This window comes from Erigeron canadensis, chromosome 3, assembly GCF_010389155.1.
Source record: "Erigeron canadensis isolate Cc75 chromosome 3, C_canadensis_v1, whole genome shotgun sequence".
NCBI lineage: Eukaryota > Viridiplantae > Streptophyta > Magnoliopsida > Asterales > Asteraceae > Erigeron > Erigeron canadensis.
The window spans coordinates 20,930,209-20,942,783 of NC_057763.1; the positions used below are offsets into that span (position 1 = coordinate 20,930,209).

A 12,575-nucleotide genomic window follows, 5' to 3' on the forward strand; every position below is an offset into this window, starting at 1 on the left:
GTTTTCTACTTTAGATAGATGTAAGACTATCAATATCTCAATCTCCTTAATACACACCGTTGAAAAGATTATTATGACCCATAATGCATGAAAGATGACATTTAGTATTATTTTATATCTTTTATTGATGTGGTTCTGTTATAAATGTTTGTTAAAGATTTTGGCAAAATATATATCTATTTGAGGCAATAACACGATGTTTATAAGTGTATCGAGGTGTATATTTATCTTCTGCAAGAACACGAAAAATAAACAAACAAAAATCTTAAATTATAAATTTGTATAAAAATAAAACAAAATAAAATGCCACATGACCTATTTACGATTTACCATCATTGTCTTTTAATAAAGAAGATAATGTAATGTTTGGAGTGTTTGGTAGAAGGGAATCATAGAGAATAAAAATGTAATAGAGAATGGAAATAATGAGAAAGAGAATGAGTATTTGGAAAGAGAATGAATTCCGTTGTTTGGTACCCACAGAGAATAAATATATATAAAAAATAAAATTTTAAATAATAATACATTTATTACATGGAAAATGATTTTTTTACCTAACAAATTAGTCTAAAAATCTTCCTAATAGCTTTAGATGGTGACATGTGGATACCACTAATTCTCTTTTCTGATCTCACCCCCTGATTTTTCCACTTGTCCTCATCTAAAAGTTAGGAGGATTTTTAGGCTAATATTAGAAGGATTAATTATTTCCTTTATTACATATAACATCTTAAAAAAAAAAAAATTCTTTTCCATTCTCACCCATTCACAATTTGTAGAGAATGGAGAGAATGAAATTAATTTCTCTTTCTCCTTTCTCATTCAATTTATTCGTCGTAAACAAACAAGGAAAGTCTTTCTTATTTCCTTTCTCCCCTTTCCATTCCATTATACTAAACACCCCCTTGAATGAGTTATAATTATTTTATCAAATTTCATGTTTTGATTTGTTGGTTAGAGATATTTTTTTTGAACAATAGTTGGTTAGAGACTTAGAGATTTTGCAAGAGGGGACATGTAACATACTAACATCTATGTATGTATAATTGACTAGGTTAAACAATTATTCGCAAAAACACAAACGGCAAACCGTGAATGGTGGGTGTGTGTGAGGTCAAAACACGAGGTGAGTGGTTTTGATGGGGCCATGGTTGGTGACCAACAAATCTTTTGAAGACGACATTACCGAATCCGACTGTCAACCAAGCTCGTATTTTATACTTTTATCCCTTCTAGATATTCCGATAATTTGATGAAATACACATTCAACCATTTGGTTTAGATTAAGTGGTTATCTGGAATCTTTTTTAGGGTTATGAGGAAGAGATGTTAGCTTGAAAACTAAAGATTGAATCTCAATTTTTTATGATTTAGGGCAGAGATGGATCTAGAAATCTGATATAGTGGGGGCAAAAATTTTTTTGTGACGGACAAATAGCATGTATAGACCGACATACTATCAGCTTGACAATTATTAATAGCAAGGAAAAAAAGTCACGAAGCAACGACATTGACAAAAAACAAAAAAAGTGATTGAAAACATATCAAGTGGAACCAAAACAATAAATTATTAGTATTTCAGACATACAAAAAAAAAGTCTATAACAATAACAATCTACGTAAAAACTTGTTAAATTGTGTACGTGCTTATTTAGTTGAGGGCATCTAAAAAGTATAATGAGGGCATGTCTACTAAATAACTAAAAGTTTATAATTTTTTACTATAAAGAAACACTAACCTTTGGAAAAACTTTTAATTTGAGAACACACCCGTCTCTAGTTCAGGTATTTAAGACGTGTATAATTCGTGGTATCTCACCATTGATTTCTAGGGGTGCTTTTGGATCTCTGACATACTCCCTATTTGAATGTTACTATTAAGGGTTAAAGCCCTAACCAACTAACACGTCTATATAAAAAAAACAATTACACATTCAATGTTTTATATATTAATAAACTATAAGTGTACTCATAAATGTACAAATATAATTGAATCAAACGTTTCAAGTTGTTTGACAATAATTACCAAAACTATTAGACTTCTAAGTATTAATTCATCTAAAAAAAAACTTATTATATATGGTAGAGTGGTTATAGTAAGGTTGTTTTATTTATTAATCTATACAATTTTATAAAACAAATATACTTTATTTTTTGAAATGTTGAAAATGATTTTCACCTAACATCCCTTAAAATATTTTTACCTATACTACCCCTTTAACATTAATAATAAATTATACTATCAATCCTTTATCTTTTAAAATATCGCCATTAGCCCTTTACATCAATTGCTTTTACATCATTTATTTTCACCACTCGACGCCTCTTCCACTACCAAGAGTCGGCCCCACCACCATATCGTCGTCGCCACGACCACCTCCCCATTGCGTGGGTAACGTGCTAGTAAACTAAAATAGATATATCTTTTGTTATCAAATTATCATCATCATCACTCGTATAGCTATACTATAATGCTACTATATAAAAACTCCTATCTCTTAGATTATTTATATATGCGGAATTATAATTTTACCTTTAATAAGTTAATTTACGTCACTCGTCTTTTATCTTTTAAATTATATTCACTATTCCCTTTACAAAAATTACATACACCACTCAACGACCCCACCACCAACCATCGACAGTCGCTGCCACCACCATCCGTCGCTGCCATTACACCGCCGCCACATTACGCAAGTGTCCTTTTTGTTTGTTTTTGTTTAAACCTTATAGTATCATCAATATAATTGAGTTTTCCTTTCCTTTTATTTTTCATAGTTTGAATTTGTTTATTTTATTAACAATATTTTATTTTAGGGAAATGCTAAATACAGCCCTAAGGGCTGTATTTAACGTGCATAAAACAACTTATACCTTCTATATTAAAAGTTCGTCCCCTGATTTTCATGGTAAATGTACAAATAATTTATGTACCTTAAACACAGCCCTAAGAGTTGTATTTAACAAACCCCTTTCTTTTATTATACATTAATGGTGTCAGATATGAATCATATGATTTCCATGTTAGTCAACCTTCCTAATAAAGCACATGTGTGTTCTGTTTTTCTCTTTTAAATGATTCTTTTGAACATTTTTATACGAGTAACTTATAAAGGAAAGAAGGAAACATATCCAGGGTATGACGAGACGAAGGTGCCATAGGCCTACATTGCCAGTTTGGCACTAGTGAATATTGGACCATGAAAAAGGACAAAAATAAGGAGATGGTCCATCAGTCAATGTGCTCATGTTTGTCTCTCGGCCTTGTCCGAATTTTGATGGAAGCCCAACAACTTCATTATTATAATATACATAAATTTCATAGTTATTTTGTTATTAATGCTACAAAAATCGATCTAGAACTTAAAAGATCATGTACCCGCACAGTTTGACAAGAATACGTATATATTTTTACTAGTGTTCAGACCCGTCCAATGTACGGATACGAGTAGTCTCAAAATATATTAATCAAAGTTAAAAAATTGGAATTCAAATATTAAATCCCTATGACCAATATCACAATTTAATCAGTATGAAACTAAAGAAGGAAACATATGAAAATTAACCCCACATAAATATTGATTCCAGTTTTTTTTTTTTCCAACTTTAGTTAAATAAAAAATTTGCAGTTTGTTATATCTAAACTTAATACAAACACAAACAACAATTTTAGACTAAATGATTTAGAGTTAAGCTCAATAAAAAGAGAAACAAAAACTCTACAATATAAAATTTAAAAAATACATATCAATTCATCAATAAAGAGTATCTCAAATGTTTTGATCTTTTTCGGGTTTTTCCACTCTGAAATGGTCCATACATGCACAACACGGAGTCGTAAACGATTGTTAACATATGTTGACTTAAAGTCTTCAAGATGAACTAATGTGATCTTATTTTTTACTGTTAAAAAAGAAGCCATAATGAACCTATAATGGACAACAAACTAAATTAAAAGAGCTATAACAATAATAATAATAGATAATATTAAGTAAGTAAGTAACTGCTCAGTGCCACCTTCCGCGGGTTTTGAGCCCCAATACCTCGACGGTGTATGGGGGAGGTTAAGATGTAGGCAGACCTTACCTCTACCTAAGTAGAGAGGCTGCTTTCAGTTTTTACCTAAATGGTATAAAAGACCCTCCAACCTTTGCATGGGATGAGGATCGAACCCATGACCTCTATCTTCACAGGCAAAAGTGTTTACCACTGATCCAACCATGCTGCTTTAATAATAATAAATAATGATAATATTAAATTAAAGGTTCGACATCTTCCTATACTAGGTAACATGATTTTAATATTTTGATATTCAATATATTATGAACTTCATTATTATTATCATTATTAATATTAATATTATTATTAGTATTGTAATTATAATAATAATAAATAATGATAATAATAACTACAATACTAATAATAATAATATTAATAATGATAATAATAATTAAGTTCATAATATACTGAATATCAAAAAATTAAAATCATGTTACCTAGTATAGAAAGATATCGAACTTTTGATTAGTTGACTGTTTTTAATATTTTTTGGTTGCAGGTTTTTTTTTAAGAATATTTAATAATTAAAAAATATTGAAAAAATAAAGGATTAATAAGGAGAGAGTTTTAGACTAAAGGGGGAATTTTGTTTTAGAAATGACAATTTGTTATACGGGTAGATATGGCAATTTAGTGTTGTAGTGTGTGGTGGGACATTTTGGGAACCTTAAATATGCTGAAAGGGGCTTTTTGAGAAAAAAAAAATATGCTTAAATTCTTAAGACATACCATAAATACAAAACCCAAAATGCTTTATAACGGAAAGTAATAAAGACATAAAAAATTATAAATTATATAATACAATTACAGATATGGAATGTTTGACTAAATAATAAAAATAGGATTTTGATAAACGAAGCCCTTAAAGCTTTCGTTTGCATTAAATTGTTGTATACTTACCATAAAATTTATGGAGTGAGTTTTTATATGGAAACGTATAAAAATATTAATTAAGATATAAGTTACAAAAATACATTCGGCATATTGTAATTATCCAGCCACCAATCAAAACATGACAACAAGCTAATTTTGTTAACACGGTGTACTATGGAATTTGGACGTTAGCTCGATCGATACTATTGGGGACCAAGTTTAATTAAGTTACCAAATTTAAGTTTACAATCCACTATATATACGGATTAAATTGAATAATTAGTCAATTAGTTTCGTTTATAACATCAAAAGAAAAGAAGAACGCTCGAAATTTCAAAGAGTAAATTCGTCGCCAATTCAACTGAAGAATACAGAGAGTCTACTTGAAGTCTAAATTTGTTCGTCTAAATTCGTTCGTTTACATTCGTCTTAAATTGGTCAGTGAATTTGAGGTTGACATTGGATTTAATCTTTATATATCATTAAGTTCGATTTTTTAAATACTTCGATGTGTAATGGCAATACTATTAAATATGACCAATTAAGTTCCTAAAATTAATTGTTTGAATATCTTTTATACTAATCAAACATAAATCTCACATGTATGTATAGATTTGGAGTTTTTTATATGTGCATAACTTAAAATATCAAACAGGTGAAATAGTATTAACATACATTCAAAATTTAGTCACACCTCTTCCTCTTGATCTTATTTTTGGTTTTTATTAATTATTTGTTTTTCTATAATTGGATTTGTGGATGTTACATTATTACTACTGTTGCAGCAGTTTTTTATTTACATGTTTTTTTTAAGTAAATTTAGTTGTTATTATACAGATAAGTGTTTTACTAAGTGAAATCAAGATTTCGATAAGCATGGCTGAAGAAAAAGATCAAATGCTGGTGATTAAGGAAGAGGGGGAGGATTATGTGGCCAATGTAAGTATCTTTAAGGAAACATTTAAGAAAACGATGAAAGCCTTTTCTGTAATTTATGAGTAATGGTTAACACTAATAAGCCAAAGCAGACCCGACATGTTTCAGTAATCATGAGCTCAAAAGATCTTATCTTATTGCTAAACACACCATAATGCAGGTGGCAGCATGTGACCCCTCGAAAAAGAAAAAGAAGAAGAAGGTCGTCATTCAAGACACTGCTGAAGATTTGGAACAGATCGTTGAGAAAACTGAGAGTTTGTCTGGTAAATAATTTCACAGAAGCAATTCCAAAATTATTATGTATGTTTGTATGCCGCTATATCACTCATTAGATCCTCTTTCCCTTATTGCCATGCCTGATATGCAGTTTCTGATAGCCTTGAACCAACTTTTACTGGATTGAAAAAGAAGAAGAAGAGACAGGTTACATACTGTGCACTTACAAATGGGTCGGATAAAATATTTCAAGACTTGCTTAACATGATATGCTAATATTTATTATTTGTGCAGACTGATCTTTTGGATTCTGACAAAGAAAATGTCAGAGATAATATGGATGGTAAGAATTTCGTCTAACTTGATCGTTCTCCTCCATCTTTATTCTCCTATATTCATGCCGACCCCGGTTGTGCTGTATAGATTCCATTGTAGAAAATGATGAGGAAGGAGAAGGAAAGGTCTTGGAACAACACAGACTTCCGTGGGAAGGGACTGATCTTGACTACGAGTATGAGGAGGTATATATTTTTTCTGCGGTACTAGTTTTTATATAATACGCTATCTAAAGGTGTTAATCACAAACTAAGTTTGGTGTTTCTAATTCTGATTCTGCTTCTTGATGTCATTATTGGTTTTTGTAATTTTCTTTCATGTAGCTTATAAGCCGAGCCTTCAATACTCTTCGTGAAATCAATCCAAGACTTGCTGGAGATAGGCGTAAAACTATCATGAAGCCGCCATACATTCTCCGTGAAGGAACAAAGAAAACTGTTTTTGTTAATTTCACAGAGATTTGCAAATCGTATGGTTCACTTTGTCAACTCTTTTTATTTGTAAGTTTGATAGTCAGATAATTACTTGTTTAGTCGTGCTAACCTTTTACTTTTTACTTTTATCAGTTTGCATAGGGAACCAGAACATGCTATGAGCTTCTTGCTAACTGAATTGGGTACAACTGGATCTATTGATGGACAGCAGAGATTGACAATAAAGGGGCGGTTTCTTCCAAGTAGTTTCGAAAGACTTCTAAAGCGATATTGCAGTAAGTCACCTGTCAGAACTCTTGGCTAGTTTGATTAATATTCTTCTGATTGGCCTCTACTCATTGTTTGCAAATAGGTTTGATATTATATTTATTGTTAACTAATTAAGATTTTTCCAATTTGCATTACTTTCAGATATAGCAATCATTAGTGTCCTTCAGAATATTTCGTTTACATTTTTTCACTTTTTCTGCTACATGTTGACAACCTTTTGTTTGCAGACAACTATGTCATTTGCAATGTTTGCAAGAGCTCAGAAACAAATATTACAAAGGAGAACCGTCTTTCGTTCATACAATGTGATACGGTATGTTGTCACACTTCTCATATCCACTTTTATTGATTTCCCTATCTTTGGCATCTCTGAATGTTTCTAATCTAACGATTCTGCCTCATTGACTCTTTTATTTTGGGTGATTTTGCAGTGTGGTTCACGTCGCTCTGTTGATCCAATCAAGGATGGGTTCAAGGCTTGTTTGAAAAAGCGTGGTAATTCACGAAAATGAACAATTTACGTTATCTGCATCAGTTCTCTTGATGGACTATAGTACCTAGATGATTTTGATTTTAGAATAAATGCACATGCTAGAAAGCTTTTGTTTTCAGGATTGACCCATTTCACAATTTGAATGTTTATCATCTTGATGCATGAGTATGATGCTGCCTTTTGTATAAACCTTCTCTCCATTCGAAATTTAGACTTAATCTATGGTTTTAGCAAATGAATTTTGGTAATAATGAAAGAGTTTCAGTAAAATTTTACAGGGATGTCTCGTGGATCTTGAGGGCTCTATGTGATTGTTTAACATTAACCCTTTTAAACACAAATAATTAGGCAATACTGACTTCTTTTATGTTTATTACAAACTACCAAATTTAACTCTGCATGACCCACTTCATTTTTTGCTCAACAGACGAGTGAAAAGAAAATTTAAACCGAGCCAAATATTTTTTTGGGTAAAAACCCGAGCCAAATGTTTATAATGCTATCTGACATAACATATTGGATTATATTTTTTGGACCCTGTACTATTGATCGTCTTGCACATGTCCAAATCCGGCCATAAAATTTCATAACAGCGAGTTGGTCACGTGGTTGTCTCACCTTACTTTTATTCCATTCTTTTTGGCATTAAGGTAAAAGCTGTAAAGGTCCATTTGAAGGTTGTTGGTTGTCACAATTCACAAGTATAGCAGGGTCTGTTTTTATGAGCTATACCTCTAAACCGAAACTTTTACTCGATATATTCTTAACTTTAAATATAACATAATTCAAGTAACTCATTGTTTTTCACCCAATTCAATTTGCTATCCAATCTACCACATCCATTATAAATCATCATTATTAGATACAATTACCTTAAAAAAGGTACTATGTAGTCCTCCAGGTTCCAGCCTTCCTTAGGTGGAATCGGTTGGGGAAAAAAATGTACAAAGACACCAATTAAAACATCAACTATCACGTATATATCATCAACTATATATCATTGAAACAAAAAGTCCTACTATGTCATTGTATGTTACTATAGTTTCTTTGAATTTATAACTTGAAATTAATTATTCTAGTATAATAAAGTCAACCCTATTCGGTTTAAATGGGTATGCAGTTATGCACAAAGTTAACCCGAACCCAATTGGGTTATGGCTGAAACTTTTGTCAATCTCCGACTGGCAGTAGCCTACATTGATTCCTTTTAGTAGACGTAAGAAAGGCGAACCCCATGAGGCTGTTCGTGAGCAGAGAATTGCCGGTAGGACCAATGTTGAGGCATAGCATATTATGAACGGAAGCGAAAGAAGCCCCCATACCCACTCTTCTTTCATCGGTCTATGTATGGTTGGGCGTTTTAGAGCTTGCGAAAATAGGAAAGGAAAGTTGGAAAATTTAACTACTAACAACTATCGTTTGAAAAAAAGTGCTTGCAAGAAAGAAAGTGATGAAAAGTACTTGGTAGTTTCATTCATAGTGTTTACTTGTTTGCAATTGTTTTAAGTTCATAGGTTTGATTTATGATTTATTATGATGTTTATATATATAGTAAGTAGAATAATTTTCCGCGTAATACGTGAGATAAATATAATTATATTTATATAATAACATAATTAGTAGCTATAAACAAAAGAGGTTAAAATCAATGATATTATTGTCCAAAAAACATTTTGTATTGAAAATGGTTATTAGAATCTGTGTATTGTAACTTTGTATAATGATGGTGCGAAGTTAATATAAATACCACTTGTTGAAAGTTGATGTTATTATTATTTGAAAATAGATTTAATAGTATATGATTTGAAAAATATGTTTCTTATGTCCTTATTCGTGTTAATTTAGATATTTCAATTGTCTAGTGTTTATAATAAAAAAGACAAATAATATTTTAATATAATAAAATAAAGGTTCTCTAATAACTTATTAATCATTCACAACTCCCAGTTTTTTAATTTTGACTTTTATTTTTAATTTTAACTTTAATTTACATTTTTTTGTTTTTCATCACAAATTTATATATTTTAACCATCAATTTTAAAACAATAAAATAAAAAATAATAACTGATATATATCCAATAGAACAATATCTAATATATACTCCATATAATAGCTAATATATATCTTAATATGTATATCTAAATTGATTTACACTTTTTTGGTTTCCGTCACCAATTTACAAACAATTAGGATAAACTATAAATCCAACATAGCTATCAATTTGGTTTATGGGAAAATGATCCGTATTGCAAACTTTACCTAAGCTTAGGTACTGCCACATTAAAAAAAGTTACATATTAAATCTTTGAATTTAATAAACATACATAACCCCCCCCCCTCCCCTGAATTTTACATAAACTCGCCCTGAATTTTACATAATCCCCCCCTGCTTTATAGGTACTGTATGTTTTACCAAACCTTTACTCTTGGTTTATATATTGTAAGATATATACTCAATATTTGTATTTGTATAAAAAAAATTAAAAAGAAAATACATTTAACTTCTTGCTATATAATATTAATATATTGAATATTGATAATATAGAAATAAAACAAAATAGTCGACAAAGATATATGCAGAAACACTCTAAAAAGATTGTCTACATAAACAAAAGAAGGTATAAACTTTCAATATCTTATCTAACTATAACCAAAATAATCGTAATATTATTACGAAAATCATTGCTATTATTAGTAATTGTAATCAACCTATATCATTTCGAATACACAATATATATATATATTTTTATATAGGGTAGAGATCCATAGAGAATGTGAAAGAGATAGAAGATTTATGTTTGATTCTTTTTAGTTTTGATTTTTTTTTTAAACTTTTGTATTTTTTTTAATATACCTATTCAAAAAAAGAAAAAAACAACCTACACATGTGTAGAAATATATAAGGTATAAAAATCTACACATGTGTAGGGATTTTTTTTTTATATTTTATAAATTTTTTTGTAATGAGTTTTCACTAAAAAAAAAATTAAAAAATTGAAATATGAAAAATAAAGAGTAAAAAAAAAAATTAAAAATCAATATTTACCATCTTCTCTCCTTAATCAACCTTCTCATTTGATCTCTCTTATTTATATATATGTTCCAAGAATGTATTAAACTTTATTTAAAAAAATATTCATAAACGATCTAATTGTATGAAATTTTTAGTTCATGTTGTTAAAATTTTTCAAGTATTATAAGGATTATTATATGGGTTTCAATATCTCTAATCTCTAAATATATATATATATAAAAAAATACCTTAATCTATAAATGGAAAAGTATGAACCTTTAGATGAAATTCAATTTTTGATTAGATCCATTAGATCAAATGATGATGTTATATACCTTATTTAATTTTTTTTAAGATTTACTTTTTCTTTTAATAAATTTAAATTGTTACTATTTCTTTATTTAAGTTTGTAGACATTAATAATTAATTTTTTTTAATTATATTATTACGGAAACTAATACTTTTATATTTTACATCATTTTTGTCTTTAAATATAATTTCTAGTTTTTTTATAATAAAATTATCTTTTTAATGTAATACATTTTTATTAAGCTATATATTTTTTTATAGGAATTTTATCATATAACGAATAAAATTTGGTTATAAAGATTTTTGTATAAGAATTTTATCATATAACTTTTTTATTAAATTAATGATTTGAAAATCAGACCGGATGTCAAACCGGCTTTCTTAATAAAGAACTAAAAACAAATATGGAGTCTATAGTAAGTTATTACAATATATATCAGAAAAATAATTGTATGAAAATTGCAATGGTATTATGCATAATTTTAAGTTAAAATAACACAACATTCGATATATAGGCTGATAATTAAATTGCTTAATAATTTTAGTGTATAACTAAGTAATTTGAGCAAAATGTTAGAGCACAAGTATATTAACAATACAAACATATCCGGATGAATAAAAGACATCCAAATAAACAAAACCTTACTTAGCGAAACCTTTAATAAATGATGTATCTATTTTTTAACTGTCTAGTCATTATTAACCGGAATCTAAACGACCACTAATGTAATTCATGTTTTTCAGTGGTTTAATTCTTACCTAGTTAAATATTTGTCAACTTATGATATTATAAAATTTTAACATGTCATTAATTATATATGTTTCCCGCATATTATGCGGGTAATAACCTAGAATTAATTATACATAAATGAACAATCCATTATCCCATTTGTAGTTATTGAAAATTTATTTTAGCTAAAAACTAAGTACATTGTATGACTTACAATACGGATGGATTTGCCTTTCAACAAATTAAAAACCGAAAGTAATTCCACTATCTCATATTTAGAAATAAAATATTAATTTTAGCTAAATTTAGTTAAACTCATCATCAATGACAGTATTTTTTCGTGAGAGATAATTCAAATATTATAATCAAATATTTGCACATATACAATTTATTAATATAAAACTTACTGTTTATAGTTTAAGGGGATTTTTTGTTTAATCAAATAAAGTAAAAGTATTAATGTTGTCATTTAAAAGAGATAGTAATAATTAAATTTGATCTAATAGTTCTAAATCAAATATGGAAGTCATCTAAGAGTTCCTATTTGTTTAGGGATGAATTTAGGACCTTGTTATATGAAGTGTTGGCTAATCATACTCTTTACTCTTTAGAGCTATGATTTACTTGCTGGAAAGCATACTAAACTAACTCACTAAAGAACAGATTTTTAGAAGGCCGTCATATTTATATACAACATCTGACTATGTGTTAAGGTAACCATAGTCTCGGGGCTATGATTATCCGAACCAAAAAAAAAGTTATTCTAACAACATTTAATTAAAATTGCAAAAAGTTTTCATGTTGTGGAAAATAAATGGGAAAGAATAAAACGCGTCAGGTAGGGGTCGAACCTACGACCTTCTGCTTAGGAAACAGACGCTCTATCCACTGAGCTACAGACGC

At 29.0% G+C, this 12,575-nt stretch overlaps 1 protein-coding gene and 1 non-coding gene across 3 annotated transcripts; one reads left to right on the plus strand and one right to left on the minus strand.

Annotated features, from left to right (window-relative positions):
- The first annotated feature begins 5,240 nt into the window (after positions 1-5,240).
- LOC122593704 (eukaryotic translation initiation factor 2 subunit beta-like) lies at positions 5,241-7,809 on the plus strand. Of its 2 annotated transcripts, none has more exons than XM_043766151.1 (10): positions 5,241-5,384; positions 5,770-5,871; positions 6,029-6,134; positions 6,239-6,294; positions 6,382-6,430; positions 6,511-6,608; positions 6,747-6,892; positions 6,990-7,132; positions 7,355-7,440; positions 7,559-7,809. In XM_043766151.1, exons 2-10 carry the CDS (start codon positions 5,809-5,811, stop codon positions 7,637-7,639), a joined length of 828 nt encoding a protein of 275 aa, XP_043622086.1. In that variant the 5' UTR covers positions 5,241-5,384; positions 5,770-5,808; the 3' UTR covers positions 7,640-7,809. The 2 variants fall into 2 exon arrangements, with proteins under 2 accessions (XP_043622086.1, XP_043622085.1); XM_043766150.1 differs by having other exon boundaries at positions 5,241-5,369.
- Positions 7,810-12,502: 4,693 nt separating this feature from the next.
- Positions 12,503-12,575, minus strand: TRNAR-CCU. Its single transcript has one exon. It is a non-coding gene; the product is annotated as a tRNA-Arg (tRNA).